At 40.9% G+C, this 15955-nt stretch overlaps 2 protein-coding genes across 6 annotated transcripts in view; one reads left to right on the top strand and one right to left on the bottom strand.

The window, feature by feature from the left end:
• The window catches only part of TDRD1 (tudor domain containing 1), a 28900-nt gene extending 17554 nt beyond the window's left edge, over positions 1 to 11346 (bottom strand). For 2 of the 4 annotated variants that reach the window (XM_081912148.1, XM_081912151.1), the window contains exons 1-9: positions 9503 to 10325; positions 8051 to 8354; positions 7728 to 7826; positions 7008 to 7072; positions 6665 to 6785; positions 5930 to 6035; positions 3537 to 3588; positions 2392 to 2493; positions 1597 to 1773 (exon numbers count right to left, since the gene is read on the bottom strand). In XM_081912148.1, the coding sequence (XP_081768274.1) occupies positions 1597 to 1773; positions 2392 to 2493; positions 3537 to 3588; positions 5930 to 6035; positions 6665 to 6785; positions 7008 to 7072; positions 7728 to 7826; positions 8051 to 8318 (990 nt within the window). In that variant the 5' untranslated portion in view covers positions 8319 to 8354; positions 9503 to 10325. Of the gene's footprint in view, positions 1 to 1596; positions 1774 to 2391; positions 2494 to 3536; positions 3589 to 5929; positions 6036 to 6664; positions 6786 to 7007; positions 7073 to 7727; positions 7827 to 8050; positions 8355 to 9502; positions 10326 to 11092 lie in introns of those variants that run through there. The other 2 variants (XM_081912149.1, XM_081912150.1) reach the window with 2 other exon arrangements.
• A 227-nt stretch (positions 11347 to 11573) lies between these two features.
• CCDC186 (coiled-coil domain containing 186) overlaps positions 11574 to 15955 on the top strand; it is a 43984-nt gene continuing 39602 nt past the window's right edge. Inside the window, exons 1-2 of one of the 2 annotated variants that reach the window (XM_081912153.1) lie at positions 11574 to 12393; positions 13496 to 13532. The gene's annotated coding sequence lies outside the window, so the exon portion shown is untranslated. The remainder of the gene's footprint in view (positions 12394 to 13495; positions 13533 to 15955) is intronic. The other variant, XM_081912152.1, reaches the window with a different exon arrangement.

Raw genomic sequence — 15955 nt, 5'->3', positions numbered from 1 at the left:
AAAACCTTTAAAAACTCTTTTTTGAGATTTTGGAGGGAAAAGCTCAACAACATTTATGTCCGGATTTTCACTTTTTGAAATATGGCAACCAATGTCAATAGTGCAGACTATTATATCTTCAGATGATACAACTATTAGAACTGCACAAGCAGAGATGGGAAACACAATGGTTGCAACACATCCCAAATATTTATTGTCCACTCCCTAGTCACCTAAACTGATCCAACTCCCACGTGTGTGTAGTTTTTATCTTTCTATAATGCTGCCTCACAAATGCTAGTTTTAACCCAAGCCAAAATATTTATCATGTCTTCAGATTCCAACAGCCCCTATGCCCCAAACACCTACTGTGTACATTTATTTTCCAACAGTTACTAGCAGTTACCCGCAGGCAGATGGTTGATGGACTCAAAGTAAAGCTCACAGAAGTACAGATTTGTCAAAAGTATTGTTTTCACAGCATATCCTAGGGTGCCACAGAATTTTAAAATATTAAATCCCACCCCAAGGGTTTACTATAATTCTGTTCAGAGCTTTTTCATCTACCTTTGCATGTATAGATTTTCTGAAGTTTTTGAGAGTACTGGGAAGGTTTTACCAGTTTCTTTCCTTTTATTGTTCTAAATATTAGTACTAGTGACATCACAGGAAAAACACCCATTATTTTGTGTTTGTTGTGAACTGTCATACTTAACAGATAACAACCAAGAGGAAGATTTTAAAAAACAGCCCTTGGCTTCATCCCTCTAAAGTTAAATGGACCCCTGACCATTAGGTCCAGTTGCGAACGACTCTGGGGTTGTGGTGCTTATCTCGCTTTACTGGCTGAGGGAGCTGGCGTACAGCTTCCGGGTCATGTGGCCAGCATGACTAAGCAACTTCTGGCGAATCAGAGCAGCGCATGGAAACGCTGTTTACCTTCCCGCTGGAGTCTATTTATCTACTTGCACTTTGATGTGCTTTTGAACTGCTAGGTGGGCAGGAGCTGGGACCGAGCAACAGGAGCTCACCCCATCGCAGGGATTTGAACCGCCGACCTTCTGATCGGCAAGCCCTAGGCTCTGTGGTTTAACCCACAGTGCCACCGCGTCCCTTCATCCCTCTACTTGTACTTTATTGTATGCCTGTGGGAGTGTCATTTGAAGCTACTGAACAATCCTACAGCATTTAAACTGCACTTTTATTACCATTTTAGTTTAGTTTGTGATATTTAAAAACATTTGACCTATGTGACAGATCTCAGGTGACATAACCCATTATAAAATTTAAAATGTTACTTCAGAAAAACCATCTTGCCCTGATGAAAATTCCCAGGCATAATTTATTCAAGTGCCCCAACAACTTTCATCACCTTTATCCAGCAAAGGAAAATCTGGAGCAAATAACTGGCATAGAATTATATTGCCAACCACCTCTCACTTTGGCAAAGTTATACAGCGCTGCTCAATTCAGTTACACATACACAAACAAGACTTAAGTACATATCTCAATTTATACTTTCTATAAATCAACGATGATAAGTTGCTGGCTGCAGGTTCTCTTGGACAGCCAACCACAAACCAACTGGTCCTTGAGTCCATTTGATGATTAAGTTACCTGATCCAGGGTATATTGTCCAACACTGACTTCACCTTTGGCAGGAATGTATTCACCTTGGTTAATTCCATCGTAATCTTTCAATTTCACACTAAGCTTATTAATATTACTTAGAACTTCTGGAGATTTGACTTGAATGTAGAATTCACTTGGATTATAGAACTGTGTTACTGTTCCCTAAATAGAAAGAAAGCCATATAGCAATAAGATTGTCTACAATGCTACATGTCATCAGTCAGCATCACTGCCGGTTACCTGCTGGTGGCTAGGCTGGGTGGGTGCAGACAATGATTTGTCCTGACTGCAGCTACCAGGTGTGGGGCAGGTAAAAATGGGATCAGCTCCCAGGAATTCCCTAGAACAGTTAGCGGAGCAGTTTTGATCCTACTGGCTTACATAGTTCAAAGGGGATTGCTCTCTGCACCCATCCACTTTGGTACTGAAAACTTCCTTTTGATCAGATGGTTGCTGATGACAGCCTCTTTTAAGTAGTCACCTGGCATTGCAGTGATGTCAGGTGATTGACAGGTGGCTGTTGCCTTCCTTCTGTCAAAGCTGGACTGCAGAAAGAAAGGGTCCCACCTGCTGGGTCAAGTTCCCCACTCTTGATTTAGGTTATATAGGGAAGAAAATGAAAGCATTCGCTTTCTAATCAGCAATCAAAACACACACACACTTTTTAAAGTTAAAAAAAGGTTTGCTCTTTGTTGTTTGCCACCTTGTGGTGGAGGGTGGGCAGGATAAAGAGTGCAAAATACACACAAAACAAAACAACGGGTTGAAAGCAGAACTTACCACTATTTTCATATTTTTCTTCAGCTCCAATGTAGTAAGATCAGAATACATAGTTTTCTTGCCCTGCTCTTCTGTTTTGCTGGTATTCATAGATAAATTTTCCTATTGTAAACAAATTATTTTGCTTGCTTACTAAGCAGATATGCAACTACTGTATTAACCTGTTTCAGTGATCTAAAATACTTAAATCATGTAAAGAAGAAGAAGGTGAGTTAATGAAAGGAAGTTAATGGAACTAATGGTTCCTGTTCACTCCTTCCCCCCTTGCAGTGAATCTCCAGAAGATGGAGAGCCCTCCTGAGTATTAGATCGCATGTAGAGTTCTACCATAGTCAGGCAGACTTCAGCTGAATTTCAGGAAGTTCCACTTTACATCAATCAGCTCTCCATGATATATTCCCCTAAATAAATTTTCAAGGAGTGGCCCCACTGCTACTGAAACCCCACTGGCAAGAGAAGTTTGGACTGCAGTGTAAGAAGGATCAAAGTCAAGGGTAATATTGAAGACTATGGTAGAAATATTAAAGTCATTACGTGTCTTGATGGTCATGTCGCCCACACAGTCTTTTTACAGAACAGAATAAATGGTATTTTGAGATACCATAAATGTAGTAGTATTCACTAGTTACAAGAGGCAACAGCTTCAGCAAGAACAGCAGAATACACTTACTGTCATTTTAAAATGACAAGAAATTGAAAGGCTGTTCAGAAAACAATAAGGAGTTTACATAAAGTGGGAAAGAAAGGAATTTATCATGTATAAATTCGTATCAATAGAGAAAAGGCAGTGAGAGTTGAAGCTAAAGCAGAAAAGACAACCAAGAAAATGCTTGCAATTAGGCACTCGTTAACTGGCTAGCCATCATGTAGTTAAAATTCATTCCCTGCACACTTCCATAGGACACAGTGCCTATTCACTGTAGCCACAGCATTTTGCAATGTGCAGTAACTGCTATATTGATAAAGGTGTGGGCTGTTCCAATTTTCTCTACAAGTAGGGAAGGTATCACAAGAATGGGTGGAGAAGTGACCAGCTCCCAAATGTACTGCTGAGCAAAATATACTATTTGATACACAGTACTATCATCTGCATATGGTAATAATGCCCCCTCCCCAACCACACAAATGAACAACTCTAGCCATACCTTTTTCTTGATTTCATCCAAAGATTTTGCACTATCTTCAACTTTATCGGCACTAAAAATGAATTCTGTTCATTAGTATAATTGTTCTGTAAAGGTCAAGCAGTCCTGAATACATTCAAAATTGACCACTTAAAGCAGTAAGCTTAAGAGACATAAAGCATAGCCAGTTTATAAAACACTTACTTATCAATAAACATTGAAGGCGTTATTAGTCCTAATATCTCTGGTTGAATTAACTATTTATTAAGGTAGAGTGAGCATTTTAACTGTACACTTCCCACTCACCCCATTTGCATGCTGGCTTGGTGCCTCAATCCTGGTCTGTTTAAACCAGTTTCTCATTATGCTTAAAGTGGGGGACTCTAGTTTATTAACCCTTAAGACACAGTTTGATTCTGTTTGTAAACTAGGTTTTCCATTTGTGACCAGTGTTCAAAACTCCCTTTGTTCTAGGCGCATTTTGCAACAGGGAATTTCATTAATGCAAGCAGCTTCTGAGTTCAGGGTGCAATACTGTGCCTAAGATTTCAGATTAAAACAGCAGAGTAGAAGGAAAGGAGGACCTTTTTCTGCCTCCCCACTTCCAGCTACTCTCTGAAGACTGTAGAAGAGACCCTCTTAAGAATATTAGAGGGGTGGGCAGGGGAAGGACTAGACCGTGTGAAAAATGTATGTAATACTTCAGAAATATTTTAAGATTTCTTCATTTTCAGCTTTGTATTCTTATTTAAAAAGCATGCCTAGACATTCCATTGTTGCGCCCATAACCTTAAGGTGCCATTTAGCTCCTAGCTTTCATATCTTAGTTTCTAACACTGTTTTTGACATAATGGGAGACAGACTAGGATGGTAGTGCTGAAGGTGTTGTGATACAAGGTGAGGAAAGAGAATGGTTCAACATTCATTCTAAGAATGTTATATTCAAACATGGTAGTACCAATTTTCACTTTCATTCTTTGAGGACAACATACAACCTGGAATTCCAAAATAAATAAATAGACCACATAATCAAAAATGCAATACAGCCTACCTAACTACACAACAGTAACCAGAATTTAGAGGATACTTGCTAAAACTCTTTATCACTACAGAATTAGAATCATCCTCTAACATCTAATTCAATTTTCTGAGTGCCATTCTTGGCATAGCCAAAAGAGCCATGCATATGAGGGAAGTATCAGAAGACAGGGTAAATTCTACAGGGTGCAGAAGTACAAAAGAGGGGAGGACCCTAAAAGGGAGAATACCCTAGAAACTAGTCCAGTGAAGACTGAGTATGTGTGGAATGTGGACTGCTGTGGGTGGGGGAGAAAAGGGAGTGGAGTAACTAAAACCCAAACATAACCACTCCAACATTTTGCTGCAGATCTCACTTGTAATTCTATAGCCCTTTGCAGTCTTAAGTGGTGGCTCCCCGACTGTTGAATGCTCCCAAGAGAGGCTTGCCTGGCGCAATCATTACATGTCTTTAGGCACCAAGGAAAAATATTCACCTTACCCAGGCCTTTAGCCATTAAATAATCTATGGCCTGTTAAAGCTGTGGTGGTGAGGTGGGGAGTACTGTTATTATGAACATTTTATTATTATGTTTTTTTAATTATGCTGTCTGCTATTATGCTTTTTATTATGTTTTTGTTATTGATGCTCCATAAAATATGTTCTTAATGTTGTATACTGCCCTGGGATCTTTTGATAAAGGGTGGTGTATAAAATGAATAAAAATCAATTAAATAAATAACTAAATAATATCGAATTGAGACCTGAGCTTTCTTCCAAGGACCTCAAGATGCTGCAAATAACATGGTTTATTTCCCAATTTATCATCAAAACAACCCTGTGAGATAGCTTAAGTTGCAAGATCATGCTGTAGTTCCTTGTATTTAGTCACATAAAATCCGTGGTGGCCCTAAATGTACAGTGGTACCTCTGGATACGAACGGGATCCGTTCCGGAGCCCCATTCACATCCAGAAGCGAATGCAACCCACGTCTGTGTGGGTTGCGATTCGCCGCGTCTGCGCATGCGGCAAAACCCTGAAGTAACGCGTTACGTTACTTCCAGGTCACCGCGGAGAGCAACCCGAAAGTGCTCAACCTGAAGCAACTTCAACCCGAGGTATGAGTGTACATGCTAATTCACACATAGTGCTTGAGCATCATGATCTGAATGGGAACCTATGTATTCATCTAAAATATGAGCAGAGGTCTGCTTAAATATGCTCCTCTTTCTGAAACATGACCACTAACGGGAGCTATATAAACAAGAGCAGCCCTGCTGGATCAGATCAAATGCCCATCAAGTCCAGCCCGTCTAGTAGCCAATCAGATGTCTATAGGGAAACAGATACAAATCCAGTTATCAGAGGGAGGATAAATTTAACGTATAAACTTACTTATGTTTAACTAGCTTACAGACGACACTATGCATTTGCCAGTCTTTCCTTTGACACTCCACTGAACAGTAATAGACCTGCTTACACCGTGTGCATCTCAAGGATCCTAAAGAGATTAACACAGCAACACAAAGCGTTGACATTACAGTATGTGGTCAGCAATTTCTGATTCAGTATCCAAGATTTTCTTCTATGTTCCCATTAAGTTGATGGTCTTTAAAGTCAACTGGACATAGTAAAATTCTGTAATACTAAGCCTCTAGGTTTGAAAATCTTTATTATCCATTAGCATCATTTTGAAAACATCAATTCCCCCCTTCCATTGACATGTAAAAAATGTAAGGTGTTAATCAACATGGATAAGGTACCCTTACATTTAGATATTTTTGAGATAAAATATTAAATATAAGTATAGGTTAATTTTTATTTGTACGCAAATTAAGTTCTTTCATGCATCTTACTTACAGTATCCAAAGCACTCTACACACAGTTGCCTAGTAATCATTCATACATAATGCACAATTTTTGTTCAGATGTTTCAGTTGTGGTTGAGAAATGATGGCTTGTCTAAGATCACACCAAGTAAGTTTATGGTAGATGAAGGACACAGGCTTCAACTGATACTTGAGTTCACTTTGCAATTTATAATAAAAAATCATAACTTCAATTATTATTTTTTAAATTTGCAAGGTAAGAGTTTGCACGGCTCTATCAGATCAGATAACAGAAACCTACCAGACATTCTACAAAAATGGCATGTGGACCGGTGTAATTGATCACAGCCTGTTGATAAAGTATTGTCAGGAGAGCTCTGTAGTCTTCTCGGCTTTGCATGTTGTAAGGCTGAAGCATGTACCTGTAATATACATTTAGAATTGTTTGAGCAACATTTATATGCCTTAAAATAGTAAAATACTGCCACATAAATAACAGAAATGGAACCAGCCCCACCAAATTCTATTATCACATCCACAAGGGAAAACACATGTACTATCAGGGTTAACAAAGGAAGCTGAAAATAACTGGCATTAAAGGACACATGCAGTGGAAAATTCAGACTCAAATCTTGCAAACTCACAGGATTTATTTCATTTGCTGAGGATGGTAGGAAGGTACTGGCGCCATTCATGGCTTCTGATTTCCCTACAATACAGAATAGTAATGTTTAGATCTGACCTAGTTTTTTCAAGAAGTAGTAGAAGGGGAGATACATTTCTAATAATTAACCCAGTTGGATGGTTCTTGATAACCAGCTAGAGTTGCATGCTATGCACAATTAGGAGTAAGTTACGCTGAATTCAGATGGATTTACTAAGTACAATATTGCACAGCATGAAATCAATGCTTAATCATTAAACATTTACATTAACCACCACCTAAAGTTGGTAGACTATTCCTAAGCAAGCTCATAATGAGATAATTTAAAGCTGCCCATATGTTAACAGAACTCAAGAAGGCAACTGCCAAGGTTAAGTAATAGCTACTCATTGTTCTTAACACTTACAGAGAAGTGATTTGATAACAAAGCTTCCAATTTTTCATCTATAGTAATGGTTGATTTTCTTTCTCTCCCCCCCCTTTATTTTGCTTAGACACGAACAAAACAAAGCCATGCGTTTACATCATTTGTTACAAAAAAATACAAAATTAACAAAAAGTAAACTCATAAGTTCTGACAATAACTCTTCTTACATATATATCTAACTTCCTGTCTTCTCCATACTTCCTTTAATATTTACTAACTTGTTGCAGCTAATCAACAAGTAATGGTTGATTTTCTAATCAAAGAAAACTTAACCTTCTGCACAGCTGAGTTTCAACACTGAAGCCTGGATGGGTGGGTGGTGGGTGGAAAATGACCGAGGAATGACTTGAGACTGCTCATACGATACAAAAACTGTAAAAACACAGCACAAAAAGTGTTTATTGAAGAAAAGCATTTGTTATATAATACACATTTTAAAGCTGAGGAAGTGCACAATTGGAACAACTAGCCATTTCCATTTTCAAAGGTTTCAAAAAGAAAGCAATAAAACAATTTAAGTACTATAAGTGAAACTGCAAAAGCAACACACAAGATTAAAGGTATTAAAACTATTTTAAAATGAGGTATTTTCCTACCTCTCAGTTCCCCTCCATTCATTTCTGATGTGGTTCTCTGTCTGTTAAAGCTACCATTGCAGCCATCATAACTGCTTTCACTTGAATTACTGCTACGAGTTTCAAAAAACATGTTAGCCTGCTCACAAATCGAGAAATTGTTGAGGTATTTTGAAGTTTTATCTTCTTCAGGTAAAGAGTTTTTGAAGTTGGGACCTGTGCTGGGACTTTTCAGTGATTCATTTTGAATTTTGAGTTCTTCATTCCTTATAAAACGATTTTGTGCCATCCTGTGCGCATCCGTATCAGAACAATTCCCTGACAGCTGTAAAGTTATTGTTTAGCAATGAGGAAGATGAAAAGAATAAAAAGCAATTAGAAGCTAAAAGAAAATGTGTTGAATTTTTAAATATTCCAGACCAAGATGTCCTGAGCAAATTTTCATTCAATTTTCTGTATTCATTTTTATTAAAAATAAAAGTGGAATAAAATAAGTTATTCTACAGAAAATACAAAAAACAATTTTAGCATTAATGTCTTCCCACTAGCTTCAAACAATCATAATAGGGATTTAACAAAACTGCTAGCACTCCTGAAGCCTTGGGGCATGTCCTCAAGGGACAGCCACATGTTGATGTTTATTGGTACAATCCAGAACTCAGCCAGGTAGCAGGGCTCAATGGAGCAGTGTGCCACAACTGCAGCCCTGCCACTCATTCCAGAAGTGTGTAAAAGGGGTGGGGAAGTAAACTGTTGCACCAGTATGGAACTGGGGCACATATCAATCCTGGATCAGGCCTAATGCAGTCATGTGACAGCAGTGGAACCAGTTTGGGATCCAGTGTTCCAGCTGGAGGACCAGGGAACTCAGTTCAAGTCAACCAGCCCAGAACAAAAGGGGTATGCATTGCTGTGTTAATGTCCCTGCTGAAACAAGTGAAAGCAGAACCTGAGGTGGCATTTAGCAGCAATTCCCAGTAAACTATCTTGCATATAAAGCCAGTTATCCTGTTGTTTTCTAATAAGAAGGCAATGAACACCATAGCTGTCAAATGGCTTATATGCATCAATCCAGTTCATCAAAGTTTGGACAAAAGTCATCAGCAGATAAGCAGAAATGCAGAAGATGATGCTTCCACAATGTGACTGGATACTGCAAATCAACTTTACAAAAAATAAAAAAGTTTAATCTTTAATTGGAAAGGATGGATTCTCAACCCACACAATTGCACCAGCAGATCTTGGCTGTTACATGGGCTGTACATGTACTCCTAACTCTCCACCGATCCACCTCTTGTATATGGCTAGGTCTGCACATAAGTGGGAAAATGCATTAAAACCCAAGATAGCAGGGGCTATAATTTCATTTCAATATATAGTTCTTGAATCTCTCCCACTTGATACAGCTTTTGGATAATCCCCTTCTCATTATTTAAAATAAGAGAAAACTGTGCAAGAAAAATGGCAACTTACAATAGAGCATTGCTAATAGAGTCCTTTCCATGCTGTTCTTATTTTCTACCTGCAGGAAAATCTCTCTCTCTCTCCTTTTCCTTTACAATACAGAAGCCTTTAAAAGAAAACCTTATTTATCACCTCAACACTCTTCTACTGCATGTATAGATACGGTCCTCCAATGTCCATTCTACACATCTTAAAACAACTGGCCGGCATGCAACTAAGCTTTACTCAGTGTAGACTACTGAGATTAATGAACCTAACTTGGTCATGTTCTTTAACTTCCAGGAGCCTTAACCTTAACCAAATACCACCTGATCATTTTATGTCGTGCAGAGTGCACACTGGTGAGTCAAATCTGTGCATGCCGTAGAGCTTAGTGAACTTCAATCACTCAGCACTCTCTTCACAAGGACAGGTAAGGGTAGCATGCCTTAAGTCAGGCCCATTAATTTCAGCGGGTCTACCCTGAGTAAAACCTGAATATCACCTCAATGACCCAAAGCACCTTAACCCAGAAGCAAGCTACCTGATTTCACCAGGATTTAGTGAAATCAGATAAATGTGAAAAAAGATCGTGGCATAATATCAACTACTACACAAGCCACGCATGGAGGGGGACGACAATGGCAAGGCAGATGTGGGTTCACAGTTAAAACCAGGGACAACGAACCCGGCACTCTCCCTGCGTCTGGACTCCCAGCTCCCGGCGACCCCTGACCATTAGGCAGAGCTGGATTTGGGTTTAATGAGGCCCTAAGCTACTGACGCAGGTGGCTCTGGCCACATGACCCGGAAAAACTGTCTGCGGAGCAGACAAACGTCAGCTCCCTTGGCCTGTAAAAAGCAAGATGAGAACCGCAACCCCAAAGTCGTTCGTGACTGTACAGTGGTACCTTGGATTACATACGCTTCAGGTTACAGACTCCGCTAAGCCAGAAATAGTACCTCGAGTTAAGAACTTTGCTTCAGGATGAGAACAGAAATCATGCAGAGGTGGCACAGCAGCAGCAGGAGGCCCCATTAGCTAAAGTACTTCAGGTTAAGAACAGTTTCAGGTTAAGAACGGACCTCCAGAACTAATTACGTTCTTAACCCAAGGTACCACTGTATTTCTGGGTTAGCGGAGTTTGTAACCTGAAGTGTATGTAAGCCGAAGTACTACTGTACTTAACTGTCAGGGGTCCCTTTACCACTTTACCTTTTAAGCTACTGAAGGTAATGGGGCCCTTTATATGTCCAGCTGTCCTTTGTCAACAACAAATTGTTACTTTTTGTGTTGAATATATGCTACATGGTAATTTATGGACCCATTATTACATCATAGGAGCCTACACAACACAAACACTGTTGCTGTATGTAGGTTTTATTTTATTTGTTTTTTATCTTATATTTTGAAAAAGCAAATCCAGGTTATTTTCCTTTAAAAAAATTTGGGGGGGCCCAAGAGAGTGGGACCCTAAGCTATAGCTGGTTTAGCTTATCCGGCACTACCACTGGGCAATGCTGCCTAGGGGTTGGGAGTCCATAAGTACCTGGAGACCTACAAGTCCCCCCACCCCCGAATTAAACAGCAAACCGCCGCGGACCCTCTGCGGGCGTTACCTGAGAGGCCTTCCTACTCCCAGCCCTGCGCCCCCGGGGACGGAGAGACGAGGACAGCTGCTGGACGCGAGGAGGGAGGAGGTCTTTTAAAACCAGCTCCTTCTCCTCGATGAAACCCCGCCAGAAGCCTAGAAACGCGCTTCAGCTCGCTGCCGCCACGTAAAGGAAAGAAATAGCGCCCTCGACGACGCCTCCCCGGCTCTCTCTCCCCGCTCCGGGCGCCTCGTGCGCCGGCCTCCGAAGTTTTATGCCTAGCTTCGCACCACTCCCCTCCCTCGCGAAAACTGCCGCGAAATCTCAAGGGCGCATGCGCTTGCCTCGCGGGCCACAATGCGCTCTGGTTAACCTGAGCGGGAAGGACTTGCGGGGCGGCGGCGCGGGGGAGAGAAGCCAGAAGTGTGGGCTGCAGGGAAGTTAGAGCGAAAGGCAGTTCGCGCCGTTTCTGCTTTGCAGACGCACGCATGCCCGCCTCACATCTTTTGCAGCTTTCCAAACCTACAAAATGCGGCCGCCTGTTCTGGGTGCGAAGGGGCTAATAAAAAAAAAGCGTCATATTGGAAGTTCTAAAACATTTTATCTCTTGGATCTGCTGTTTTCTGCATCATTTAGGTTTCCAAAGGCGCCATCCTGGTGGTTCTATGGACCGCCTTTTGCACGTCGCAAACTGCGCGCACCCGAGGGCAATATTAATGACAGTGATTTTGTGCTAGGCTCCAGTGCTACACTACTTCCTCCTCCTCCTTTTTTATACTATAAAATCGTTTTTTAATTTAACAGGCAATCGGTTCTGGCGGTGGGGCTGTGAAAGTTTTTGCAGCCTGACTCAGTAAATAGCAGCTCTAATCCCCTGAACCCCGTGCGGGGGGTAACCTGAACCGACGCACCCAGCCAAGTACCAGGGAGAGCCATCCCTGCCCCTCCCGGTTCCCTATTGCTCTTGTCAATGGCACGCCCGTGGCAGATGATAAAGGCTGCAGAGCTTTCTGGTGACTCAAGCTGTTAGGCGAGGCGAGGCGAGGTGCGCGAGCCGGAGCCCTCTTTCCTCCCCTCTCTTCTCTCTCTCCTCCTCCTTGCAGGCGGATAAACCAAGTCTCGCCCCGCCTCCGCTCCTCCTCTCTCAGCTGAAACCACTCTGGTGTCTGCGGCAGCCATCTTTGTTGATGTGTCAGCTTTCAGTTCCTCTTAGGAGCTTGCAGCAGGAACAAGGGGAGGAGGGAAGGACGACCCCTCGTTACTATTAGCAATGGGAGGGCAGCTGCGCTCGCCAAAGATCTCCTGCTTTCCAGCTTCCTAGCAAACTGGTAAGAGCTATCCTGGCAGGGCGGGTGTTCAGACGTGGTTTTTTGGAAACACAAGCAGTGTGGATTGATGTAGCTTGCGAGAGCACCTGTTACTAGGCAGGAGGAGTGGGGTGGGGATGGCAGATCTTGCTTGGTGTGTTTTGTTGCCCAATTGCTTCTTCAGAGTTTGGAATGGTTTCGATGCCCCCGATGCTGAACCTTCTAAGGTGCTTCCCGGCATGTTTCCTCCCTCCCTCCCTGCGGAACATTTCTTAGCATAGTAAAACTAGGCTGCTTCTCCGTGTTAGGTTTTTGTTTTTTTCCATTTCTTTTAACCACATTGTTGGCTAAAAGATGGACTGAAGTCCCCCTCTAGAAATTGAAATAAAAACTGGTGTACCTGCTTTACCAGGAAGTGAAATAATAGGTGAGTACCTTGCCCTCAAGGTCACACACGCACGCACACATACACATCATTGTATCATACTGTCTGAATTCCCCTGCTGGTTCACATTTCAGAGATGCCTTTGTACAGGTGTGTGGGTGTCAGCTGTCATTAGAAAGCTTGTCTGTCTGGTAGGCTTTTTGTTTATACATCAAAAGTTGTCAGGTGGCCAAATTGCTCAGGACCTTTAACATTCTGACCCCAAATACTTAGGGTTGTTCTCTGAATGTGACACCTTTTATGAATACACACCATCAGTATTAACAAGAGTTGCTTAATAAAGTATTGTTCTGTCCCATGCAAAGCTTGGGGAGGGATTGTATTTACTGGTTTCAGCTTTATTGATGTCAGTTTATGTGGAATTTGCCTAAATGTAGTATATAGGAGCAGACAATGCAATACTTTCATTCATTTAAGCTTCATAGCTCTTCTTGGTTCATTTGCTCTTCTGTTCTGCATAATTTGCTTGCATCTGAGGCTTTTTCTCAATGGAAAATGTTTCTTGCCATTTGTACCTGCTTCAAAGCATTGAGATTAGGAAAGCTTCTTTTCTATCTTGGTTTCTGCTTTTTCTTTCTTCTGTTATCAGTTAGTAGCCTTTAGATATTGCACAGCAAGTGTTTTTGCTAATCATCCTCCTGAGATTTAGAGCCTGATTCTATATCCCTGTTTGTTTAGGAGTAATGCTACTGAATTCACAGGCATTTACTGCCAGGTAAGTGTGCATAGGACTGCAGCCTTTGTTATTGTCTTTGATTTTGAGCTATTAACAATGGGCTCTATGGCTTCCATGTTGGAAAACCAGAAGGCCTTATTGCCTGTAAAACCATACAATATTATGAATGGTCACTTACATTATGGCCCTGGTCCCAGAAAGCAGTTCGTTCACAAAACCATTCCACACAGTTTTTCCACAGTATATTTTAATGCTGCTACAAGTGTCTTCCTGGGCTGACTGTGACAGAGATAAAATCCTAAGTAATGAAGCATTTGTTTCAGTCAAGTGCCTTTTCTCATTTTGGGGTGGGTGGGTGCCTTTCCCTTTGTTAATAACATTATATATATTAAAAATAGAGTTTGGTTATTGATATATAATAATCCACATAGCTTAGGTACAGGTTAGGGTTGTCTTGTATTTCATTTTTGATCCGTACACTTGATAATTGTTGTGGGCCATGCAAACAAAAGAACTGTTATTTGAAAGCTTTGCTGTGATGTGATTCTAAGGCCAGCTGGTATGAGCTGCTGCTACTAGATCTGTTTATTTTTAAAATATTTATTTCCCATCTTTCTAGGCAAAAGGGATATTCAAGGCAGGTTCCCAAAATAGCAAAAAAGTGCAACATTTATTAACATTAAAGGATATGTAAAAAAAACAACTGAAAAAGAAGTAAGCCTACAATATTGATACTGAAATAGCATAATCATCTCACCTCAAAACACATGGCAGAACAAAGGTATTTAGGATTAGTCTTAAACATCTAGAATGAGTGTGCAAGATGTTTCATAGCACCTACTGCACTATTCCAGTGTTGTGATCTGTAATACTCTATTGGCATTTCAGGCCAGTTTCTCTATATTCTTTGCCTTTCTATGTGTTTACATAATGGGGTTCAGTGTGCCCAAAGGATAACTGATCAAAACTTATTATTTACAAAGTTTTAGGTGCTGCTGTCAAGTACTGTACTCATCTACTCAGTGTAGGTATTTGCAGAAAGAGCTGTGCGCTACTGCTTATTACGCTTTGTCCAGCTGGAAGTGGAGGGCTTGGACTCAAACAGTTGAGGGTTCAAAATGGATTTAGTGTAAGGCCTTCAGCTCCTCTTAATTTGCCTCTGACAGCTGTTGTTATTTCAAGCTGTTGCAGCTATGCATGTATATGTATAGGATCAGGTTGACAGGTTAACTACATTTTGGCAAGTGTCTGAATAATAAATATATCTCTGCCTAATGTCTGTTACATTAAAAATGCATTCTCAGTTTTAAGCAACCATTTTTAGATTGAAAAAAGGAACAGATTGGATATAGTAATTTATTTTGTCAATAAACTGTTTTAATGCTTGTTGCTTTTGGAACTTGATTGGTCGGTTGCTACCCCCTTAATGTGCTATAACTCAACATGAGAAATGAATGGGAATTAAATTTTGAGCTGTAATTCTCCTGTTGACGGAAAGGAGCAAAAAATATTGGAAGAGAGTTGCCTCTCAGAAATATGCTTCTGAGTTTTTCTACCAGGCTACCACACCCCTGCTTCCTATCAAGCTATTATTTGGCTCTGTGTAGAGACCTAAATATCATTTATGATAATAATCATGTAAAGAATACTTTCAGTAGAAATACGACCTTTATTAAATTTATAGGTTGCTCCATATTACAAGTTCTACATTGATATTTCAGTTAAACCCTGACTGCAGTTTGTAAATCCTGATGTTGCCTATCCCAACCTACCCAAAATAAACATGAATAACAATTCCAGTTTCTGGAAGATGCTTTGACTTGGATTTTCCTGGGAAATGAAGTTCTAAAGTTCAGGGAAAACACCTCTGTGCATGCTAGTTCTGATTTGTTGCATGGGTGGTAAATATAAGATTGTGTTCCTAGATGCTCTTAAACTTAAATGAAATACAGAGATGGGTCATGCAGGGCTTTCACGGTCATTATCAGTGCCCTGAACTAAGCATTGAAGTGGTGGTGTCATGAGTTTTCAAGCAAAGACTCAAGCATGATCAGGCAAGAACAGCCTTGCCTGAAACCCAAAACAAACCAGACTCTACTCTCATCAATCCTATGAGCCTCTCCTTCCCAAAGGTCCAGAAACTTACTTTGGGGCAGAGGAAAGGCTGGCAGATTCCAGCAGCCAACTGGGACTACAGTGGTACCTCGGGTTAAGTACTTAATTCGTTCCAGAGGTCCGTTCTTAACCTGAAACTGTTCTTAACATGAAGCACCGCTTCAGCTAATGGGGCCTCCTGCTGCCGCTGCGCCGTCGGAGCACAATTTCTGTTCTCATCCTGAAGCGTATGTAACCTGAGGTATCACTGTACAAGCCCCAGAATCCTTGGCAGGAAATAAATGCTATATTACCATTTCTTCTAATGAGAACACCCCAAAGGGCGTTCCCTTGTGGAAATAATGTGG

Source organism: Podarcis melisellensis (genome assembly GCF_964234715.1).
Source record: "Podarcis melisellensis genome assembly, chromosome: 5".
NCBI classification, from domain to species: domain Eukaryota; kingdom Metazoa; phylum Chordata; class Lepidosauria; order Squamata; family Lacertidae; genus Podarcis; species Podarcis melisellensis.
This window is presented reverse-complemented; position numbering and strand designations above follow the sequence as displayed.